This window comes from Mytilus galloprovincialis, chromosome 5 (genome assembly GCF_965363235.1).
Source record: "Mytilus galloprovincialis chromosome 5, xbMytGall1.hap1.1, whole genome shotgun sequence".
Lineage (NCBI taxonomy): Eukaryota > Metazoa > Mollusca > Bivalvia > Mytilida > Mytilidae > Mytilus > Mytilus galloprovincialis.
Window position 1 is genome coordinate 84,859,470 of NC_134842.1, and position 23,578 is coordinate 84,883,047.

At 32.2% G+C, this 23,578-nt stretch overlaps 1 protein-coding gene across 1 annotated transcript; it reads left to right on the top strand.

The window, feature by feature from the left end:
• Positions 1-1,249: 1,249 nt before the first annotated feature.
• On the top strand, positions 1,250-23,145 carry LOC143074788 (uncharacterized). Its single transcript, XM_076250062.1, has 12 exons — positions 1,250-1,362; positions 3,280-3,414; positions 3,834-3,913; positions 4,961-5,032; positions 6,038-6,185; positions 8,579-8,719; positions 10,240-10,316; positions 11,492-11,566; positions 12,064-12,280; positions 14,566-14,669; positions 19,620-19,722; positions 22,852-23,145. The coding sequence occupies exons 1-12, from the start codon at positions 1,326-1,328 to the stop codon at positions 23,118-23,120; spliced, it is 1,458 nt and encodes a 485-aa protein (XP_076106177.1). The 5' UTR covers positions 1,250-1,325; the 3' UTR covers positions 23,121-23,145.
• The last annotated feature ends 433 nt before the right edge of the window (positions 23,146-23,578 follow it).

Here is a 23,578-nt window from a genome sequence, read left to right on the forward strand (position 1 = left end):
ATATTGTTTTCATCCTGCAATTTTCACCCGACACTTCAAACTTCGGTTGTTAAAATCCAAATCAAAGTCTCTTATTTTCAAATATATTGACATGCTTGAAACTCGAATTGGGAAGAAGACCCAACTAGAGGCTCTTGGTCTATATGCATATATAACAAAGAAAACAGATGGATTCATGACAAAATTGTGTTTTGTCGATGGTGATGTGTTTGTAGATCATACTTTACTGATAATTCTTGCTGCTTACAATTTTCTCTATCTGTAATGAACTTGGCCCTTTAGTTACAAAGGAAAACATTTTGTAAAAACTTACCAAAATTTACCAAATTAATGAAAATTGTTAAAAATTGACTATAAAGGGCAATAACTCCTCAAGGGGTCAACTGATTTTAATTTGCAGAACATTATTGCAGTTTATCTCTATCTATAATAGTATTCAAGATAATAACCAAAAGCGGCTAAATTTCTTTAAAAATTACCAATTGGGGGGGCAGCAACCCAACAACCAGTTGTCCAATTCATCTGAAATTTTCAGGGCAGATAGATAATTACTTGTAAAGTTTGCTTTAAATGCTTTGGTTTCAAAGTTATAAGCCAAAATCTACATTTTACCCCATAATAAACAATTTTATACCATGTCAGATTTGCTCTAAATGCTTTGGTTTCAGAGTTATATTCCAAAATATACATTTTACCCCTATGTTCTATTTTTAGCCATGGTGGCCATCTTGGTTGGTTTGGTGGGTCAGCGGACACAACTTTTAAACAAGATACCTCAATGATGATTGTGGCTAAGTTTGGTTAAGTTTGACTCAGTAGTTTCAGAGGAGAAGATTTTTGTAAAAGTTAACGACGACGGACGACGGACGCCAAGTGATGAGAAAGGTCACTTGGCCCTTTTGGCCAGGTTAGCTAAAAGTGAACTGTTTCCCATGACGTTATATTTCCCCTACCACTTAGTCAACATGGAATGATAAGTAGTAGTATACTGTATCAAAAACAATGCTCACTTTTCCTGGAAAGAAAGCTATAAAATACTTTTATCACAATATATACCCCCCCCAAAAAAAAAAAAACCCGTAAGATATGAAGCTTTTTCCAAAGAAAATAAAACCATCGTTTCAAGCCAGATAAAGTCAATCTCTTATGCAGAATTATCAGTCCTTGCTGGGAGATTGATATAAAGTCTGAAAAGGGAGACATGACATTAACTTGAACTATATAAATGATTATGTCAGTTTAGTATCTACCTATGAAAGTGTGTTTGGTATTAAATAAGTACACATGTACATGTTCACAAGGTGGATCGATCTCTTAGTAAAGTCATGATACTAATTTACGGAATTACATTAAGCACATTTGGTAAGATGAAATTTTCATGGAAGATTTAAACTGCACACGAACTGTTATATACCCACACCGTTAGGTGACGGGGATTTGAATTTTACCATTTTTAGTATCTGCGTCCTAAAATTTATTACTGTTCCCTAACTTAAGTTTGCCAAAACCAAATAGAATGAAATCATACACAGGGCTTATTGTTACTAAACACATATAAAACCCCAATTTGAATGCCCTCACTGTCATAGTTTTGGAGGTTTGTCCCTTTATAAATTTGCCGAATTTGCCTTTTCGCATTAAGTTTCAAGAAAAAGAAATCATCAATAGGTTTGAAAAAAACTATGACGAAATAATAAACAATAAATAACCTACATATAACAGAAAAATTAAGATTGTGCAACATGAACCACACTTAATACCAAGATGAACTCGTGTGCTCTAAAAGCTTCAGTAGTTCATGCTTCATTGTAAGCACTAGCCGTTACATAACATTGCAAATTGATCAAATGAATGACATTATAGTAGAGTATGGTAAGGTATCTTGTCTAGTTTTAGATTAACTGCGAAGATTTTTTGGGTTGAACTGAAAATGTTTGAATAGTTACTTTATATGTGTTTCGGTATGTTGATAAATATTTATCAAAGGTTACCAGGGTTATAATTTAATACGCCAGACGCGCGTTCTCATCACTGACACCAAGATTAAAATAGTTGTAAAGCCAAACAATTACAAAGTTGAAAAGCATTAAGCACCCAAAATTCCAAAAAATTGTGCCAAAGTCGGCTGAGATTCATTCAAAATGTAACATCCAGTGAATTGTTCAAAAGTTTCGATGAACTTGAAACTTTAATTTAATTTTTCATAATTCTTAGACTTGCAGTATTTGAACTATATAAAATATAAAAAAAGAAGTAATTTTCAGTTCAAATGTGGTGAACTTTGTCTTGAAAATGCAGCTTGTTATAAATAACTTGGTGTACTTTTGAATGAATTTTCGGATTATTCTATAATTGCAAAAGAATTGTATAAATCAGCTAATAGAGCTCTTGGTGTTATTAAAGCAAAATTTTGAATATTTTGGTATGAATTTTGATGTATTTACTAAATTATATGACACTTTAGTCAATGGTAATAAATTAAGATTTTATAGATTGTTTAAAACTTGTATTGGTACGGAGCCTTATGTAAAGGTAGTTAATAATAGATGCCACCGTCGTATTTTGTCACTATTTAGAGCTGGTTATTTACAACTTAACGTTGAAACAGGTCGATATGCTAGACCACCAGAACCTCTACAAGACCGTTTATATATTTTTTTGGGGATACTAGTTGCCAAATTGAAGATGAAAAACACTTTCTTTTTAATTGTTGTTTTTACTCTAATTTCAAACATGAATTATATGCCAAAGCCTATCTTTTAAATGTTGATTTTGAGTATTTATGTGATATTGAAAAACTTCGTTATCTTATGTGTAATGAGAATATGGTTCCTCTTTTAGCTAGTTCCCTTTATCATATGTTTTATCGAAGAAAACATGTCATCTAGAAATTATATATGTTTTTTTTTATTATTTACGAAATACGAAGATTTTAACAAAGCTGTCCTTTTATTTTTGTATTAGAGGTTTTCTTTTTAATGATAGTGTCTCATGAGTCGTTTTCGGCTGGCATCCTTTTACTTAAATGTTAGGTTCTTATGACTTTATGTGTATATATATATATATATATATATATATATATATATATATATATATATATATATATATATATATATATATTGTAATGGATGGTGACACTTTAATAAAATAAATATTATCTTATCTTATCTCTATCTTACTATAACATTATGCAAAAAATATATACAAAACATCTATTCGGTATTTGCGAGGATATTATTTTGAGATACCTTTTTGTACTTAAATGTCACTCAAACTAAGTTCTAGTGGTGTGTAGTGCAAGCAGCTGTGAAGATCGTAACATTAAAGGATGCCAAAGACTAGCTGCCACCAAACAAGACATGTGTCAGGACAACTGTTTGGCAACTCTCTGTCCCCGGAAATGTGGACTATGTCGTATGTATTTAACTAAACTTTTTGTTTACGCTAGAATTTAATAACGTCTAGGTTACTGTGATTTCCTACTCCTAAAGTTCACTTATGATATACTAATTGCCGAGTTGTAATATCGTATGTGTATTTACTCTTAATGTACTGATTTCTCTTTCGAGGTTGAATATTTTTCGTCTAAACTAAACGAGTTTGATATCTAATAACTACTTTGACAGATGATATAAAATATTTATGTACATTTATGAAGTAAGATAGTTTAAGACTCGTAAATCCATTTTGAGAATACGAACCCAGAAAGATAAAGAAAAAATCCATGAAAACAAACGGATCGATACCAGTTTTGTCGGCCTAGTTAGTTTCTTTACTGTTGAAGTAACACCGCATTTCGTCCGATCGAACTAATAGCACTTCTTTTATTTCAGCCCTGAAATATTATTCTTGTGAACATGTAGATCATCCGTCAGATTGTAATCAAACAGTCCAATGTAGCAATATGTCAATGGTAAGTGTAGTTAAAGATTTAAAAGTAAATAAACATCAAATGATATTGTCATTGGCATATGTACAGCATATTCTTTCGGTTAAAATAGCAAGTTGTTATTATTTTTATGATGTAATTGGTCAATCGTGTATGAAAAATCAAAATAAAATCATCTGAGATGGCTAGAAACAGTTCGGTAAGTAAAATGTTATATATAATGCAATGTAGCCCTCACAACCACAATTTCAAATGAAAATCACGCTGAAAAGTATTTTATGCATAATATATTATTTCCTTATTTCCTTAAGACAAGATGTAATATGTTATACTGTAAACAGTAATTACTACAGTATATTTCACTCAAATGAAGAAAATTATGGATATATATTAATGAAACAATAACCTAATCACAAAAACGAACCAAAAGACATATATTGACGGCAATTATACAGTCTTCAACAGGGTGTCGCAGTGATCTAAGTAGCCGAACTACTTTTTGACCCGCCTTTCAACACTATGGTTGTCATTTCGAATCACGTCCGTGGCAGGTACGGGTTAAACATCAATTAACCAATTAACAAATATTAATTGTGTCCATACATTATGTCAAGCTGTAAAACATTCTTGGTCAAGTTTTGACTAAATTGAAAAAAAAAACAATCCTCAGATCCACCATCAACATCGAATTCTAAAATAATAAAAAAAAAAGATACATTAGCGAACAAGCGGAATTAAAACACTATTTTAATCTGAATCCTCCCATTTGGGTTAGTTGTAATGAACCTTTAAAAGAAACATTGAAAAAGACATAAAAGAAGATAGAAGAAAACTCTACAATTAATTGCATAATAGATAACAATAAGCCACGACCAAATCAATACATTGCAACGACATAAAAAATGATTGCTGTAACTTTAAGCCAGAAAGAACCTAACCGCTTCGATAACAGTCATAGTTATGTTTTGTTATCTTACAAAATTGATTGTTTCATTTTTACATTCGTATCTCTCTTTTTCGGTTTAATAGGTTTTTTCCCCATTTTTATTGTTAATACAATGTTGGTTTCAGTCCTGCATTGTAAGTCAAACAGTAACAACGTCTCTTGAAAAAAAGTTCCAGCTTGGATGTGTAGATACAACGGCAAGTATTTGATATAGTTGTACATGTTTTATAAAAGACACACGCAGAGCTACTAGAGAAAGACACATTAGTAAACGAAACAAGATAGAAGTATTGCCATCAAGAAGCAGATACAAATAATTTTCCTGAACATGCATGAGATATATTACACCATACGTTACGCAACCAACAATCAATCGTATTCATTTTCTTCAGAATCAAAAACTTGCGTAGTTAGGTCTCTTTAGTAATATAAAAATAAAGAATTTATTATTATAAGGAAATTGTTTGATAAATAAGTTTTATTTGTATAGCACAATATAAGTACAGCATATATCGGAGTTAGTTAAACTACAAATCAGCTGTTTATAAAGGCAATTTCTTTTTGTTATGAATATCTCCAACGACTATTGTCTTGATTTTTCGTATGCATATACCATGCAATTAGGAGTAGAATTTAAAACCAGTCCACACTTCAAAATATCAAAATTCCTCCTCCCCTATTAAAATCTTTGTCATAAAATTGAACATTGGGTTATACCATTACTCAAGGGTTTCAACTGTTACGTTGAAGTCATATTAGAGCTTGCTCAAACACAAACAGCATTTTGTTACAGATGATTTGTTATTTTTTTAAAAATGTCGACTTAATCTTGAATATTTTTGACTTAAAATTTTCAACTCTTTTATTATCTTTGTACGATATCTTTGCTAGAACTATTCAACTTGTTTTGTATAGCTATAAAGACAGGAAGAACAGCTACTTTGATGTTGATATATTGCACTTTATGACATACAGATAAAACTTATACATTTTTTCAGATATAGATAAAGATTTGACCATGAACTTTCCTGTTCAGTTTGACTTGTTCTGTAGTAGTCATTTTATAGGACTTTCTTGCTAACTGTTCGGTGTGAGTCAACGCTCCCTGTTAAAATCATACTTTGATCTTTAGTTGTTTTGCTTTTACACATTGTGACTTGTATATAGCATCTTATAATTCTATGTTTTAATTGTTATAATAGGTATGTAATGATTTGTTCGGCAGTCCGCCACAACCCACTCAGTCAAAAGTCAAACGAGATGTTGATTTGGTTGGTGGCTGTTGTTCTTCAGATTTATGCAATAAATATGAAGAGCCTGATAAAGTGACTCTTCCAACGATAAATCCGGGTATGTGTTCAACTTTTTAATGGATGATAATGAATTAAAAATATCTGTCTGATAACAGTATATGTTTAAGCTACCTATTTCAATCACTAGTACTGCTCAAAGAGGTCACATATATAGGAACTGACGAAACCGGTATTAGACATTGAAAGTCATCGATAACTTTTTGTCGCTACCATCAAGTTTATTACCATGACCGCCGCTGCGTAAAATAAAAGTGCACAACACATCACAAAGAGCACTGCAGGTACACCCTCACAAATTCAATCATAATCCCGAAGTAAAACCACTAAGTTCCTATTACACTATTTACTCCCGTCCTGTTATTCATATTAAAGGAAGGGATTAAGGATACGTCAAGTGGAACATAATAGTGAACCGATCCTTTCAGTACAAATTTTATTCTAGGTATGAAACTGATCTAAATGTTTTAGTTATTTTTATTTCAAATACAATTGGACTTTGATCATCATAAACAAAAGTGGAACTAAATTAGAAAATGAAATATCTCTATTTTTTTATCGTCGAATGTTTACGTTCAGTGTCCATGAATTAGGCAACATATCTATTAATTTGAAGGCTTCTTTTTATTAAATGTTTACTCGTGGTTTGGATTAGGCATGTCTTACTGACATTGGTTTTGATTACTAGACATGTCTTACTGACATGTTGTTTTTGTTTTTTAATGGTTTATGTTGGTATCTCTGTAAGCATACATTCAGTATTCAATATTTCCTTACATACAGACAGATAAAATTAAAGATTATTAAATGGCTTCTAGCGAGAATAGAGAACGTAATATCAGCGTATCATATCAATTCCAACTGTAGCGGAATTGGATATACAAATTAATTGTTTTGATAAAACTGCCTGTAAAAATAACTTTTGCCGGTTTTTCGTATATAATTTAAATTTTATAGTTCGTGTTCACATAAGAGGGAGAGACGTTGTCACTTACCATCTAGTTTAACTTTGTCGTACATATTTTTGGGTGTAAATTGTGTTTTTAAGTAGATAGTTCCGATAATTCATTTTGGAAATCTTCAAATGTTATTATATCATCCATTTTGGCACTGATTCCGTAAGATGTCTGATACCGCGATTTTCATTGGCTAATTATGGGTTAAGGAAAATAAATTTGAATAATTAATTTGATTGGTCAACGATGGTATAAAAGCGGCCGTTTCGAAGTTAAGTTTGTCTCTTGGCCAGTGACTTGAGTAAGGTCTACTTCTCTCTCCTCTCTCTCTATATATATACATAGCCGAGATTTTGTCAGTGATTAAAATTTGATTAAATATTGTTTCCCCTTCTAAGTAAACTCGTTAAATTTAAGATAAAAATGTAGAATTTTATTTGGTAAAACTTTGCAATCGTTCACCGCAGTGTGTTCTTCTGATTCTAGATTTATTTAGTAATTTTGTGATGTTAATTTATAAATAGATTAGCCATATGCATCCACGTGTCGCGGTGCACTTGACTTTCCGTAGAGAGGGTGTTCCGATATTTCAACACTAATATTTAGATAGCTACACTTCTTTTTATATAAATTCAATTTAAAGAAAGAAAGAAGTTTATTTAATAATTGCATATTTTGTTGTTTGGTGCTCTATTTTTGTTGTAAACAAAGTACCGATTTACTGAAGTTAAATTGAAGAAAACTGTTTATAGTTTTCTTTGCCTTTTGATATAACTATACTGATTTTGGATCTCGTTTACACTTGTTAATTGTTACATGTTGATTTATGTTGTTTCTATATAAAGTATCCGAACTTAATAAATCTTGAGTCTTCTCTACCAAAACACAATCTCCCAGAGGAACGAACGAGAAACCTGAATTGCTAACTCGGAAATTTGTGGTATATATTTGCCATTGAGACCAATATAAAAGGCATCCGTCGTTAACAGTATTTTGGGTTATAAATGGAATAAATTACATTTACACTGGTTTAAGGTCAAATGTTGTTGGTGTTGGATTTTGTTGGCGATTCCAGGTTCACATAAGTACTCACGAGGGAACGGTGACGCATAGACACCCGACCCTCCTGTTACACAACGATTCAATGGTGTTCGTCGTTTCTCACTAGGGTTAAACCAAAGACTTCCTACTTTTCGGCTTAAAACGTGACATTGAGAGGAAAGATCTTAGAGATCGAAACAAGTAAAGAGTGTCAGAGTATTGTGCGATTATAGCTTTTTTGGAAAACTGTTACCTAGTGCAATAACACTTTAAAATCAGACTCAGTGTGCCGGTCTAGTACAACGTAATTTTGATATCACAATAACATGTTCTAGTCTGTACTTTTGTTAATCGCCAATCCACCAACATCATCATTATCATCATCATCATTCAATGTATACGCCAATTTAGGTTTGTTAATTTCTCTTGAATGAAGTTCAACCTTCCGGTAACACAAACGGAGTAAGTGCTGCCTGTTCCGAGATGGACTCGGAAGTTTGTCGATATCTCTCGGAAAACAATGGATGTCTCCTGACTTGTGTGGCCTCTATGTGTCCACAGACTTGTGGCAAATGTTGTAAGTATAATTTCAAATATTTCTTTTTTTATTGCCAAAAATATACCATACGTCTTTGATTCATATGTCTTGATTTGTCGTGGTTTGATTTTTTTATTTCTCAATATGTCTAGGTTTATCTACATGTCAAATGTCTTTGATAGTCTTGATATGTCTTGGTTTATCTTAATATACTTTAAGTGTATATAACGTAATATGACTTTATATGTCTTGACAAGTCATGGCTCCTGTTATTTTTACTACTTCTTGAATACTTGGTATATTAAGATGTTTTGATAGACTTGATATGTCTTGTCATGTCATGTTTGACTACTCTTTAATACTTAGTATTGATATAACATGGTGTGTCTTGTTATATCCGGATATGTTTTCATAATAAAGGTTATATGCTTTTTAATTGTATATATAGAGATTAATTTGTCTCAGGCTGATATGGGGGTCTACGGATGAAACCGGGGCCGATATGTTAAAGGCCATGCATTAATCTCTTTATCATATACTTCCGACAATAGCTTTAGGTAAGGCAAATAAACAAATTGAATAATTTAATCAGTCAAAAACGAAGTCAAATTATGCATTCAACATAATAAACACTATAATTGTCCAACAATAACATCACTACCTCCATATAAATGTATGGTAACATAGATCCTGTAGATCCTGTAAATTTATGATAAACTAGCATCATTTTAAAAATCTATATCATTAGATTTAGCCATGTTAACATCTTTTTATTTTCAATAACAGCTGATTCTGTATAAACATAATTACCACTGGATCCAATACACCTTATCGTTATTTTTCCGCCGTCAATGGACTTCACAAAAGTTCCCGTAAAACGTGAAGTCATAATAAAAAAAAATCTGACGTAACAATGGAAAAGTAAACAAACGATACCGGAAATACCGGAAGTAACTTGCACGAGAAGAACTGATATGAGTTTTGTGCACGAGATGCCCCTGATCTGGGTTATAAGCCCGGGTGGGAAATTATGGCTTGTGTACTTCCGTTCATTACACGTATGCAACAGCTATCATATCAATGCTAAGTATATGATAAAAAGGATATGACATGTCTTTATATATCTTGACTAGTCTTAGCTTGATATGACTTGATACGTATTGAGTATTCTTGATATGACTTGATATGTCTTGACTTGTCTTGACTTTTATTATCTTTTGCTACGTTTTGATATAATATGGTATAACTTGATATGTCTTTTTATGACTTAATATGTCTTATTTCGGTTTAATATACCTAGGTTTGTCTTGCCATGTCTAGGTACGTCTTTTTATGTCTTTGTTTATTTTGATGTATCTTTGTAAATATTAATATGTCTCCTTTTGTCTTGATAAGTCATGATATGTCTTAAGATGTTTTGCTACATAGGAGTTATATCTTTGTCTCATTATTTTGTCAGGAGGCACAACAGTTTATGTAGGATTATGTGTCTTATAGTAAAACGTTAATTATTTGATCGTAAGATTTACATTATTATATTTTGTTAATTTTTTACAAAGCTCTGACTTGCTATGAGTGTGCAAATGTTGACCTTCCAGGGAACTGCAGAAACAGAATAACGTGCAATAGAAATGAAGTAGGCTATGTTTTTCTTCAGTATTATAAATTAGAAATATTTTTTTGAATATAAATAGAAATACTTGATTGCATATTTTTTTCTGTTCTCCTTCGGCCACATGCCCCTTCGTTTGTTACCTAATCTTTCGACCAAGCATTCACTTATAAAACGTGTAGGGAACATTGTATGTTGAACCATGGATAAACATAGGAGGAGATTTGATGTTTATGTCAAATAGATAATCTCCACACCAAACAATACAATATATGACAGTAACCAATCTACACATGCATGTATTTTAGTAAAACACTAACAATCAATCAATGTATTTTAGTAAAACACTAACAATCAATCAATGTATTTTAGTAAAACACTAACAATCAATCAATGTATTTTAGTAAAACACTAACAATCAATCAATGTATTTTACTACATGTATAATGATATCTACCCAGCAATATTAAAGAAGACAATAACCAATATACACATGCAAGAATATGTAGATAATCTTTGTTAGTTTTTATAAAGTACTCCAATATTTGTAGATTCATTTTCATAACAGCGTAGACAGCCGTAATACTCATGTTGGTAATACTACTCAATCATGTACCTCGAACTTGTTTGTCATCGACTTCCAATAATAGTGATTTTACGCTCACACAGTCTGCCAGATGCATTCAAATGGGAATTTTAATAGAAAAAACGAGTGAAGTACACGCAAGTGCACGAGAAGGAAAAATAAAGAAAGTTTGAATATTCAACACTTAAATCAACACACAATGTTTAGTCCTCTGTCAATTATTCGTCATTGCGATTATACAGTTTACATGTACGATATGACAAGTGGACGCTACAGACCAACATTTGCCTAATCTGATTTAGTCGATTGATAACCTGAGCGCACCTAGAAATGGTCTTGTCCACGCTGTTATGAAAATGATTCTATCTTATTTGATTGCCTTGGAAAGTGAAAAAATACAAAAGTGAACTTATTCAATATTGTTGAAAGTAGTAAGAAATGAAATAGATGAAAAAACATGTTAAATATTTTCAAAAAAATGAAAATCATCTGTTTCGGAAGATGATGCATGTTCATGAACCTTCCGGTTTTTTATGTGTTAGATAACGGGATAATTTTAATACAGTGTGTGGCCTGAATGATTATATAATGATTGATTGCTTTACGTTTGAAGGAAAGTTGTATAGCTGTCGAGAGTCATGCATTTAATTTCAAAGGAGGATATAAATTAGGATGTGTAGCTAAACAGGTAAGTTTTTTGGTTAAGTTCCATGCACAAGGTAATAAGAACACAGGTTCGTGATATGCAGAAGACACAAACAGTGAACGCTCAACCTTTCCCTGAAACTTGTTCAGTTGAGAAACATTTAACCATAAAATCAAAAGCTTCTAGAAACAATGTTTCCAATGTTCTTTAACTTCTTGACTGATTTTGGTTTTGAAAAGTTTTATTTCATGTGCCGCTAATTAAAGGTAAAGAATGAAACAAAACCCCTTCTGGCGTAATACATTATATACTTACTATTCGTTATGAGTTTTGAGATGAAATGATAAATATCAAGCAGTCAGATCAAGTGATTGGGATTATGATAGTAATAAAAAAAACAGGTGTGTGTCCAATATATTTAGAACAACTTCGAACTAAATCAGGAAGTTATATACTATAAATCTCTATATAAGTGGTAGTAAAAAGAGACCACATGTCATTAATTTCAACTTTTCTAATTTATCTTTTTATTAACGCAGAACTGCACGAATTTACTAGCAAGGAAGTTAGATGGTGTGTGCTGTGATAGCGATTTTTGCAACGGAAATCATGCTCCACCCACAACTCTTATTCAAACAACTACTCCAGTACAATTAACAACACAGGTCCCGTTAACAACACCAAAGCTAACAACCACAACTGTACACAAAACAACTGCATTAGTACATCCACATAACCATCTCGGTCTCCCAACAGGTACGTAAATATAAAAATAGGAAGAGGCCCCTCATGTGGTGTCCAAGTAATAACCCATTTTTTGGAAATATAATCACATAAGCATTAATTTATTTTTATCAAATATCAAATATTCAAAAATACAATCCTAGATTTTCAAATAATCAAATAATCATGAAATATTTTGTCTGGTAATCAAATAATCACTTTAAAAACGGTCAAGTAATCACATAACCAAAACCCCCACGAGGAGCCTCAGAAGATGTGATATGATTGCAAATAAGACAACTCTTCACATGGGACCAAACTGACACGGACATTAACAACAATAGGCCAACTTCAAAAATGACCAAAGCATAATCAGATATAGAAGACACGTAATGATAAGTACACATTCATGAGGATTTCAAATAGTCCAGGGCTCTCGATCATAAAACTTTACTCCCAGTACAAAATACGTGCCCGAAACACAAAATCAAGTATTTTGATTGGTTGATTCTTGGGTCTGAGTACAAAAATCGTGCTCGAAAATTTTATGACCGCAAGGCCAGGCCTCACGGTCATAAAACTTTCGAGCATGATTTTTGTACTTAGACTCGAAAATCAACGAATCAGATTGCTGGATTTCATGTTTCGAGCATAATTTTTGTGCTCTGTGCACTGAGCAAAGTTTTATGCCTGCAAGGCCAGAACCATATCAAAACAATAAGGAAAATGTTTACAAATATTGATTTCTAAATATCAACTAAAGGAGATGTGGGATATACGTCATTATGAAAGCAAACAGCTTTCATATTTATATAATAATGTTGTGTTTAGCATTAGCTGTGTGTACCAACAGATATGATAAATGACCGGAAGTCAATTTTTAACATAATTTTGTTTTTGTTTGACTTTCAATCCGAGACCCCAAAAAAACTATACCAAAGAAAAAAGGGCCACAGTATTAATCAATATTGGACACAGTCTCTTAATGATAAGTTGAGAATCGAATGTTTCTTTTTATGATTTTATTGGTGTTTAAAAGCATTCCTAGAAGAACTTTACACTAGAAGTGTTATTTAAACTGTATTTTACTATACAAATAAAGCTATACGTATAAACGTTAGCTTTATACGTCAATGACCTCAACTAACCTATAAGCCCCGCCTACTTACCGGAACTACTGTATTTCATCAACAACGTCACGTCAAAACCATGACAACGGGTAGTAACAAAGGTCAAACTTTTATGAATTTAAACTTGTGATGTCTTCATATTGGTAAATTATATACCATGTTTATTAAATGTTATTAATTAAGTTCATTTTCCCATTCTAATTCCTTAAAATGTCAATGTTTTACCGCCTGGACTACGGTCATAGGGAAATACCCCCAAAATGGTACCCCAAGTGGGAAATTCCAAACACTTTTTTTAACAATGTTTGTTACATATTATTTTTAAAATTAAAATTTTTTTTTATTGATTTCAGTATAAAAACAATATACGTATAGTGTCTTGAAATATGAAATGTATTTGTATTCGGTACGAAACAGGGGAAATGCTCGGTAGAACCTCGCATTTCCCCCGTTTCTAAGCCTCATACAAATAAATTTTATATTTCAAGACACTATACGTATAATGTCTAAATTGCTTCATCTAAAAAATGTTCGAAAAAACAACGCTTTGACATTCCTACAAAGTTATACAAACAGCATTCAATTCTTATAACTACATGTTTATGCTACAATCATGAAAAATATCTAACATGACGTGTTTCTTTCGCTTTGTAAACAAGAAATATATCAAGCTTTTCATTTGTTTTACATGAATTATTTTATCATTGTCACAAAAAGATCGTGCAGGCATAACCGTGTTGATGTATTTAAGAATTGACTGCTTCTTTTTGTAACTTCATTGGGGTGTAAAAGCGTTGACCGAAGTACGCTTTGTGTGAAGCGCGACCTAATGTGCAGTTAGTCAATCAGAATAAAGTATTATAATGAAACATACATCTAAAGAATAATACGAAAATAGGATATAATAATATTGAAGTGCCACTCAATTGTTGTCAGCAAATCAAATTTACAGATTGTTATGAAAGAAACATCTGATTGTATTATGTTGCTGTAAGATACTGAAGATGAGATGATTAAAAGCTTGTTGTATAGACGCCTGTCTTGTTTTTGCCCTTTGAATCACCATCTGTTGTTTAAATGTTTTATTGACATATATTCTCAACTTGTATTTGTTCATATACGTATTATACTAGTTATATGCATGTGAATGTGATACCACATAATCTCTTTGTATTGTTGATTTTTTAGATTGTAGACCTAATCTGGAGAACACCTGTCCATACCATTTTACAAGAATAGGAGAAAGCTGTTACTTTTTTGGTCGACACGGAAGAACAATGGAGGAAGCAAGTGTATGTGTTTTATCTTTATCATAGGTTCAAAGGTTACTTAAGATTTGTTATCTAATTGGGGCCTCAAAGTGTTGACCAAAGGACATTTTGTATTTGAAGAGGAGAAGACGAAAATATATGTCTTTTATCAATATCATTAGTTCAAAGACTATTTTAGAAGGTAATGCTTCTTTCTTAAATTATATTGGGGTGTAAAAGAGGGACGAAAGATACCAAAGGGACAGTCAAACTCATAAATCTAAAACAAACTGACAACGCCATGGCTAAAATGAAAAAGACAAACAAACAAAAGCAAACACGTCACAACATATAAAACTAAAGAATAAACAACACGAACCCCACCACAAAACTAGGGGTGATCTCAGGTGCTCCGGAAGGGTAAGCAGATCCTGTTCCACATGCGGCACCCGTCGTGTTGCTTATGTGATAACAAATCCGGTAAATAGTGTAAAAGCGTTGACAAAAACGTTTTGTTGTTGTATGAAAAGCAGGAGCTGCAATTGTATGTGTTTTTTCTTTATCAAAGGTTTAACGTTTATTTGAGAAAATAATGCTCTGTAATGTTAGTGGTGTAAAAGCATTGGTCCACTGGTGGTACGAGGATGGTCGTAACTAAGTTACGACCATCTGAATATGGGAGACAACTCTAGGGATAAGTTTTTCTTTTCCGATATTCGTGCAGTAAAAGGTTCACTTGAGTCAAACCGCTTGTCTCATATACACTTATCATGAATGCGTTATTGAAACCAAATTTGACACATAAAATTATTCCAATTCTCTAGTAGTGTAAAGAGGATCCCAAATTTTCAAGCCAGTGCCAGTATCTTATCATCGACTTTGCAATGTCAAAATGTAGAGGAAATCTACCGAGTTTAGAAAGAGTAGCAACATGTGCTCCTTTGGTAACACCAAGTAAATGTTTACAAAATTTAAAGTGTAGTCTTTCTTGAATAAGCTTAGGATAAGCCTGATCTACGCTTGTAGTCATAGATCTTTTTTTGAAAGGGTTGAATTATCCCCAAATTTTAGTACTTTATATTAAGAGAATAGGTTTAATTATATGCTCAATACATGAAGGCCGTTTTTTTTAAATTTGGATTCAGTGACAGAACGTCTTTGCGTAGCTTATGGTAGGCTTTTAACGCCTTATAATACAATTTTCTCTGAGCGACGGAAAAAATTCCAGATACACTTAAAGTTATTCCTAAATATTTACAATGCTGAGCACAATCAATAAGTATGTTATTAAAATGGAAATCATATTTGATATGTCTGCCTGCCTTGTTAAATACAAGGCGAAACCTTAGTTTTAATGGGATTAATTTTCAAACGACAATCTTTACAACAAGGACTTAAACCCATCAAGTTTATTCTGATGTCCTTTTGCTGAATTTGAACAAACGACAATGTCATCAGCATAGATAGTAAATAATGGACTGGTCGTGAATTAACAACAACTGGATCAGGGGAACTTTTAAATCACTCAGGAAGTTCATCTATGAAATTTTTTAACAAATTTCGACTCAAATTGTCTCCCTGTTTTGCTTCAACTTTAGTTCTGAAGAGATCCGTTACCCTTAATTTTCTTTAACTATATCCAATAGCTTAAGTGTTATCCCTGGGTAAATGACAGTATTGTGAACGTTAAATATCGCGGCAGTACCTTTTTGTAAACGTTACGTCGTTCCCGGCAAATTTGACAGTTGCCGATTTAACGTTACGAAATTCCGCCAACATGTGGCGTCCGAATAACATCTTTGTTTTCTAGCTTGTTATGAATCCTACATTTCTTTAGTTACTTGTAATTACATGCTTTAGATTGTTGAATCGTTGTCGAGACTTATGACATCGTGCTTGCTTTCTGTTTAATTTAATGTTTATGTATGTACTGACAGGGATTTACATGATAAACCTTGACCGTTAACGAACTATTTTCTTACATGCAAGGATAAGGCGTGCTAAGAACTATAAAAACCGGACTTTTCTTATAACAAAACGAATTTGAACTGATCTTGAAAGATTCCAAGAGGTAAAAACGCATACACGAAAAACACATTCAAACGTTTTAACATATTGTATTTCATTTACCTGTATTTATTATTATTGATAATAATAATCTCTGATTATACTTTAAAAAGTTGTTTAGTCATTATTTATTATCCAGAAATCAAAGATATTTTTTTTAAATTAAAGATTGGCAACAATCTTTACAGACAGTATCAAAAGCCGTCTTTAAATCAACAAAGCAGGCAAACACTTTACCTTCTTTTGTATTACTGACTTACTTACTTAATCCTCTGCATGTTCTTGAACACATAAGGCATCAACAATACTTATAAATAATAGTTTTTAGAATGAACATATTGGCAAATGGTCGGTTTTTTTTTTCTAAAGCCAATTTCGCTATCACCAATGATATGATATTTATCTAAGAAGTTACAAAGACTTGTATCAAGTATCTTATTAAAAAGCTTCCCCAATGAATTAGTTATTGTAATTCCTCGATAGTTATTTAGATCGTATGCATCGTTCCCTTTATGAATTGGGAATAAATAACCTATGGTCTAAGGTTCATGGTATTTTTTACAAGAAAGACAATGATGTATAGCGGATAGCATGGTACCAATAGGCGTATTCGGAGTTTTTTATAACCACGGGTAATAATTATACCTGACCTTCGACATTGCACCTATAATCATCTTGAAAACCAAATGACAATACGACTTCTCAAAATACAGGCTTAGAATAAGGCGTATATTCTTTTATTCGAGTACGAACCTGCTAATTCGCTGGTATTGTCCATTTTCGATAACGATCACCTTTACATTATTTTGATTCCTTACTGATGCTCTGCCTACTTTAAGTATCAAATAAAATTGTAGATTTTTCTTTTAAATTCCACCTAGTACAAATGTAGGTACATAATAGTTTTTAATAGATGCAAAATCTATAGAAAAATCAGGATACTGTTATTTCATGTGATGTCCAATTTGTTAAAAATTCCTTTTCTTTATTCGTACATGTATCAAAAAATAAATCATAACTAAAGCAGTGTTTCTTGTTTTAAAATAAATTTTCTACTTTATGAAATTTACATTGTTATTGAATTTAACCGCTTATAACTATTTGCCTCTTGGTTAATTTTAAACATTATATTTCAAGTAACAGTGACTGGTCGTTTCATTTTGTATTGCTTTTTTTTTCGATTCGTTCCAATTTTTAACTTCACAAATATATCATATAATTCATTCATATAATAAAAGACACGTTTAAAACTCTTGCCTTGCCTTGTCTTATTCTTATTCTTGTCCCTAGTTAATGAAGAGTTACGACCATCCTGAACACTTTTGTTGTTTAAGTTACGACCATCATGATCGAATTATTGAATGCCTATTTTACGATAATTGGAATATTTTTTTGTATCAATCATTTTTCATGATCTACACACTGACGATTAGTATGTACGAGACAAGCGGTATGGCTAAAATATGTTTTTTTACTGCACGAAAATCAGAAAAGAAAAATGTATCCCTAGAGTTGTCTTCCATTTTCGGATGGTCGTAACTTTTATTACAACCATCCGCTTACCACCAGTGTTGGTCACACACATTTTTGTAGGCAGAATTTCATTTACAAGGATACAGTATTAAAGAGTAAAATCAAACTTAATACTTGTATATTCACGGTCTGGTTAATGTATTACTTCTTCCTTTGAAGTTAGAAAATAGAACTTATGCATGAGACCAAGCGTACATGTCCATGTCTTATATAAATCAGGGTATATCGATATGCCATTGACATACTCATTTAACTTTGACTAGGCTAGTTACAATGGGAATGTTTCATAGGCCGAACTTGAGCATATCACCTTGCATTATCATGATGTAAACTCGACTAAATAATTAACCTTGATTGAACACATAACCTTGACTGAGAATGAAACCATGAGTAGGCAATTGGCATTGCCCGGGCATGCACAATTGACTAAGCATATAACTTTGACAGGGCATATAACCTAGACCGATCATATAACCTTTACTGAGAATATAACATTGAATATTCATATAATCTGGACAGAGCAGATAACATATAGGTTTGACTGATCATTGTTCGTGTCAATCATTGGCTCTCTCTGTGCGGTCAATAAAATAAAATAAATATGAACTCGTACACTCATAATTAATTCAAAGGGCGGGGTTAACCGCTACTCTTTTTTTTTAGAGAAAAATAAATTATTACATTCATCAGAAAGTTTAGTATTTGCTTCTACTTCATTTTTTCTATTGAAAACAGTGAAACATGCATGAAGCAGACTCGAAGTTTCCGAAGAGCCTCTAATATTAGGTTCAGAAAATTTATTAAAATTATATTTTAACTTGTTGTTAAACGCAAAATAGTAAAAATATCTTTATAGCGGAAGCTTACTTGAAAATACCGTGAATTCGTTTTTTTGGCAATATATCATGGATGAGTTCTATTTCATTGGTAAGAGTACAAAATAAATGTGAAGGAATCATGGCATCACTGCTATCCATTGGTTTTGTGGTTTTATATTGCTTTTTGTAATATGCTTCGTTTGAGGCATGCTCAATAAATCTAAACGTAGAATGCAGGTTACCAATTGGATTACATCGTAGTGAGAACTGTTAAACTGAAATACTGTAAAATACAAGAACTAGCTACCAGTATATCATGGTAAGTGGCTTATCAATTTTGAACTATCGCTCTATCTCCAAGATTTCAACGAGACCTGTTCCATTAATTAAACATGTGCATTTATATAGAAATAAATGAATATTGAAAAATAAGATGTGGTATGATTGCCAATGAGACAATGGTTTGGTTTACTTTGTATTATTGGTAAGGAAAAAACTTAGCATCACAAAACATCATGTCTTCGTTTCTCATTTAAGAATAATAGTTTTGCTTTTTTTTCTTTTTTTTCTGCAGAAAGAGTGTTTAGGATTGTGCAGCAGACTAGCAATAATTAGCAGTCAAAACGAAAATCTAATGATAACACAGCTCTTAAACCAACATCAGCAACCACATAAGGGTAATACAATATATATCATATACATACATTGAAAGTTGATCAACGTATCCAAACTATTTTAGGATAACAGTTAGTAAAAATACAACAATAAAACAGAAGAACTGTGGATTTATTATTATTCGTTGAATTCCAATTTTCGTGGATTTCGTGGTTACCTGGGAACCACAAATTTCAATGTCCAACGAATTACGGATTATAATAACAATGTTTGCAGATATTTGCATGACAGCGAAATCCTATATCCACTAAAGTGCAAGTATTCCTCAATTCACGAAAATTGGTACCAACGAAAATAAATGAATCCACAGTAAATCGATTTGGAATTGTGGCATGTTCAGCCAGAATTCCACATTTGCAATGTTTGACTTCACACAAGAAAATGGGGATTACTCGTTACAATGATAATGTTACGTAAAAAAATGTATACCCGTTAGTTATATATACCGAGTGCCAATGAAAACGCAACACTTTTGTTTTCCCAAAAAATCTTATAATTTTTATTTTATTTATATTTATTTTAGAACTTTGTATAGTTGGTTGAAAATGACTTTTAAGACAATTTTCGACAACTTTACGGTTGGGTGATTTTTGGAACAAATGCGAAGTAAGGGTTATTTTGAACGGACATAAACCGAGTTCAACGCTTTTCAACATACGCACCATTTTCACGATTTTGTCATTTAAAGCTTGGATAATGTCATGAATTTTCCCGTCCTTATTGTTAAGAAACTACAATAAACATCTGAGTAAAGGCCAGGACTTTATGACAACCGGCGACATGCAGTTTTTGGCATGATCCAATGAAGCCTTTCACAGCATACAATTACGAGAACACTGAAGTTGTAGCCTCTACAATAACCCAAATCATCCACAAATTCAACCAAAACGGAACATTTAATGATAAGCCACATCCCGGGGTACACAAATCAAGAAACGCTCAGTAAGACCGATACATTTGGTCTTTAACATATCGGATATGGACTATGATGGCTGTCCAAAGGTCACGAGAGTTCAATGGTGGTCACGATAGAACATTTGGAGCAATTTCAGTAAAGCACCATTTGCGCAGAAATTGTTAAAGAACACCACATTCTTTCCTTGTGATATCTAAACGGCCGTCTGGCGTAAAAAGCGAATTCTGTAGACCAAAAATCATTTATTATGTACCAAAAAACCGTCAGTGGTGGTTACAAAGACATTTGACACCCGCCATGGCAAAACAACCTGTCTTCGTGCATAATAAATACAAAATACGGCCGAGTTTTTCCGAGAAAAACCGGAAGTGTGAAAAGAGCCGTAATTTTACCCATATTATTCCTCAATAATGGTAAAACTAAAGTACAGAAAGGTCTATTGTGATGTCATAAACATTTTCAAACTAATATTCTAGACTATAATGCAATTTTCTATATAGTGTTTGTAAACAATATAGATATTTTACACACCATCACATTTTGTAATAATATTGTTTCTTTTGGGGGTAACATCATGGCCTATACCTAACATCAATGATGAAATCTAAAATTATGGACATTTTGATAGTTTTTGCAATCTTGCAGTATTTAGCCTACTGCTGTCAGAGGGACACAAGTGTCCAAACCAGCTGTGCCGACTTAAAAATCATGCAAACTTTTAATCATTGCTGTATCAATTTATAATAAAAATCCAAAGATGCATACGTGTGATATGTTTCTTAAATGGGTAACGTCAATAACGCTTGATGTCATAAATCGAATTAAATCATAATCACATTGCTGGCCATGTGACGTCACAGGCGTCCAGCTGTCGTATTTTTGTACACGAAATACAACCATATAAAATAAGTGGGAGCAGGTGGACTGAGTCATAACTTGAGTATATATAGGACAAAATTTTAAACATAGAATACTAGTAAGGATCAGAATCGTATCTAATGGGATTTAATTTAGTTGATGATTAATGCTTTATGATTTATCAAGCCAAGGGAGACACAAAGTACCAATCTAAGAGTTCTCACTGTTGCTAAAAGCTGCTTCAAATTTAATAACAACATATACAAACCCTATGTTGTCTCAAGCTTTGGTATCAATCAGTACATATCTTACCGATTTAGCATGGTAAACTTGAACACGGGAAGTGGTAAATTGTAGATACCCCTTGATTTGCAGAATAAAATTAAGAAATATTTTCATGTGAAAAAAGTTGTACACTGTTGTGACATATTTAAAACACAAATTGATTATAACAATGATCCACTGAAATTACTGAATCTGTAATGGTTGTTTTTTTTAATATTTATATATCTGCAGCAAACTTATCAAATGTCCTCTTGCAACTTTGCAGTAAAGGTGTAAACATTATTTTTCATTAAAGCCTGATAAGAAACTTAATCTCTTCCTCATCAGACACAAATACTTGATATGCTTTTTTTATATTCATAAGAAAAATGATTCGCTAAAATATTCCTGAGTTGTAATTACTTTTATGTTTTGTTTTTCAAATAATTAATTAAAACCAATAGTTATCTGTTATAGGTTTTTTTTCTGGGCTTCGTGGTTATACGATTTTTTTTCTTTCTTTTTTTGTCATGGCATTGATAGTTTGTCTTCAACGTATGAGTTTGAAAACATTTGAAATTTTTGTCTCTCTTTATTATATGTGCCTAATAGTCAGTTTCAGGAAATAAAAATCAAATTAAAAATTTCCATTTAAAAGAAATAAAATAAAATGAAGAATTCCAGTAGTATATATAATTGAATTGTACAATGGTATTATTATTCGCTTTCTGCCACTAATAATAATACATGACTATTGAAATCAATATTTAATCAAACATAAGTATCCATCACCTCTGGTTATATTGACGTCTTTTGTTTCCTATATAACTTAAAAGTTAATGGCTTTGGTATACCTGTTTCTGTTTTTCTCATTTTCACAATGGCTTTGGCTATTTTGGGGTATTTCTTTGTTAAAAGTCTTTTTAACTGTTTCGGGTCATATTCATCCTCGGCTTTTAAATATTCGACTTTGAGCGTTCCTGATGAATGTAAATTAAGAAAATCGTTTTGGAGACATGACATTAATCACGTGTTGCTTACATTTTTTTCACATTCAAGACATGTCTTTGTTCAATTGTTTAGTTTATTACAGCGAATCATTATTGGATTGACGCATATAGGAATTTGTCAAGTTTCAGTGGACCGTGGCAATGGATGAGCACTGGTACCCTTTTAGGCAGACATGTGTACTCCCATTGGAGGCCTGGATCACACAGTCACACAAAACCCGATGGCGAACACTGTGCTACCATGGGAAAGGCCGAGTCAAGTGACCCAGAAAATGGATACTTTTGGGATCATAGAAGCTGTAAATTGCACTCGCCTGCGCTCTGTGAATATCCAGTGGGACATAAACCGTAAAATAATAAAAGATATGAATAAATAGCTACGGTGTTACCTTCTGTTTGGTGTTTTGTATCATGATATGTTACACAACTAAAAACATAACTAGCTTATAAGTTCACTTATGTTTTGGGGTTACAAACAAAGGTTGTGCGACATATTTTAAGGGATTTCATGATCGAAGAACTATACTAGTTCAAGGTTTATACGGAATGGGATATTGAAAAAGAAAACTATCATATATACTTGACAATTAACATATAAAACACAAGTTTTCAAGTGAGTGATGGTGATAACAAGCCGTCATACAGATTATGGGTATGATAAAGCCTTTGTAAACAAGACTAATTTCGATATCATCACGGATAACTGATACTACACGATTGTGGTTGATCATATGACACATACAATCTACTTGTATTTTCTTCTCAATACTAAGTTATAACAAAATCGTTGATCATTTTTCAATATGAATA

Bases quoted from the DNA above. Each gene is read 5' to 3' on its own strand.
- LOC143074788 (XM_076250062.1), top strand. From the start codon at position 1,326: ATGATACTAATTTACGGAATTACATTAAGCACATTTG. The intron at 3,914-4,960 runs GTAAGTGTAGTT...TGTTGGTTTCAG, and splicing joins AATGTAGCAATATGTCAATG to TCCTGCATTGTAAGTCAAAC. The intron at 12,281-14,565 runs GTACGTAAATAT...TTGATTTTTTAG, and splicing joins CCATCTCGGTCTCCCAACAG to ATTGTAGACCTAATCTGGAG.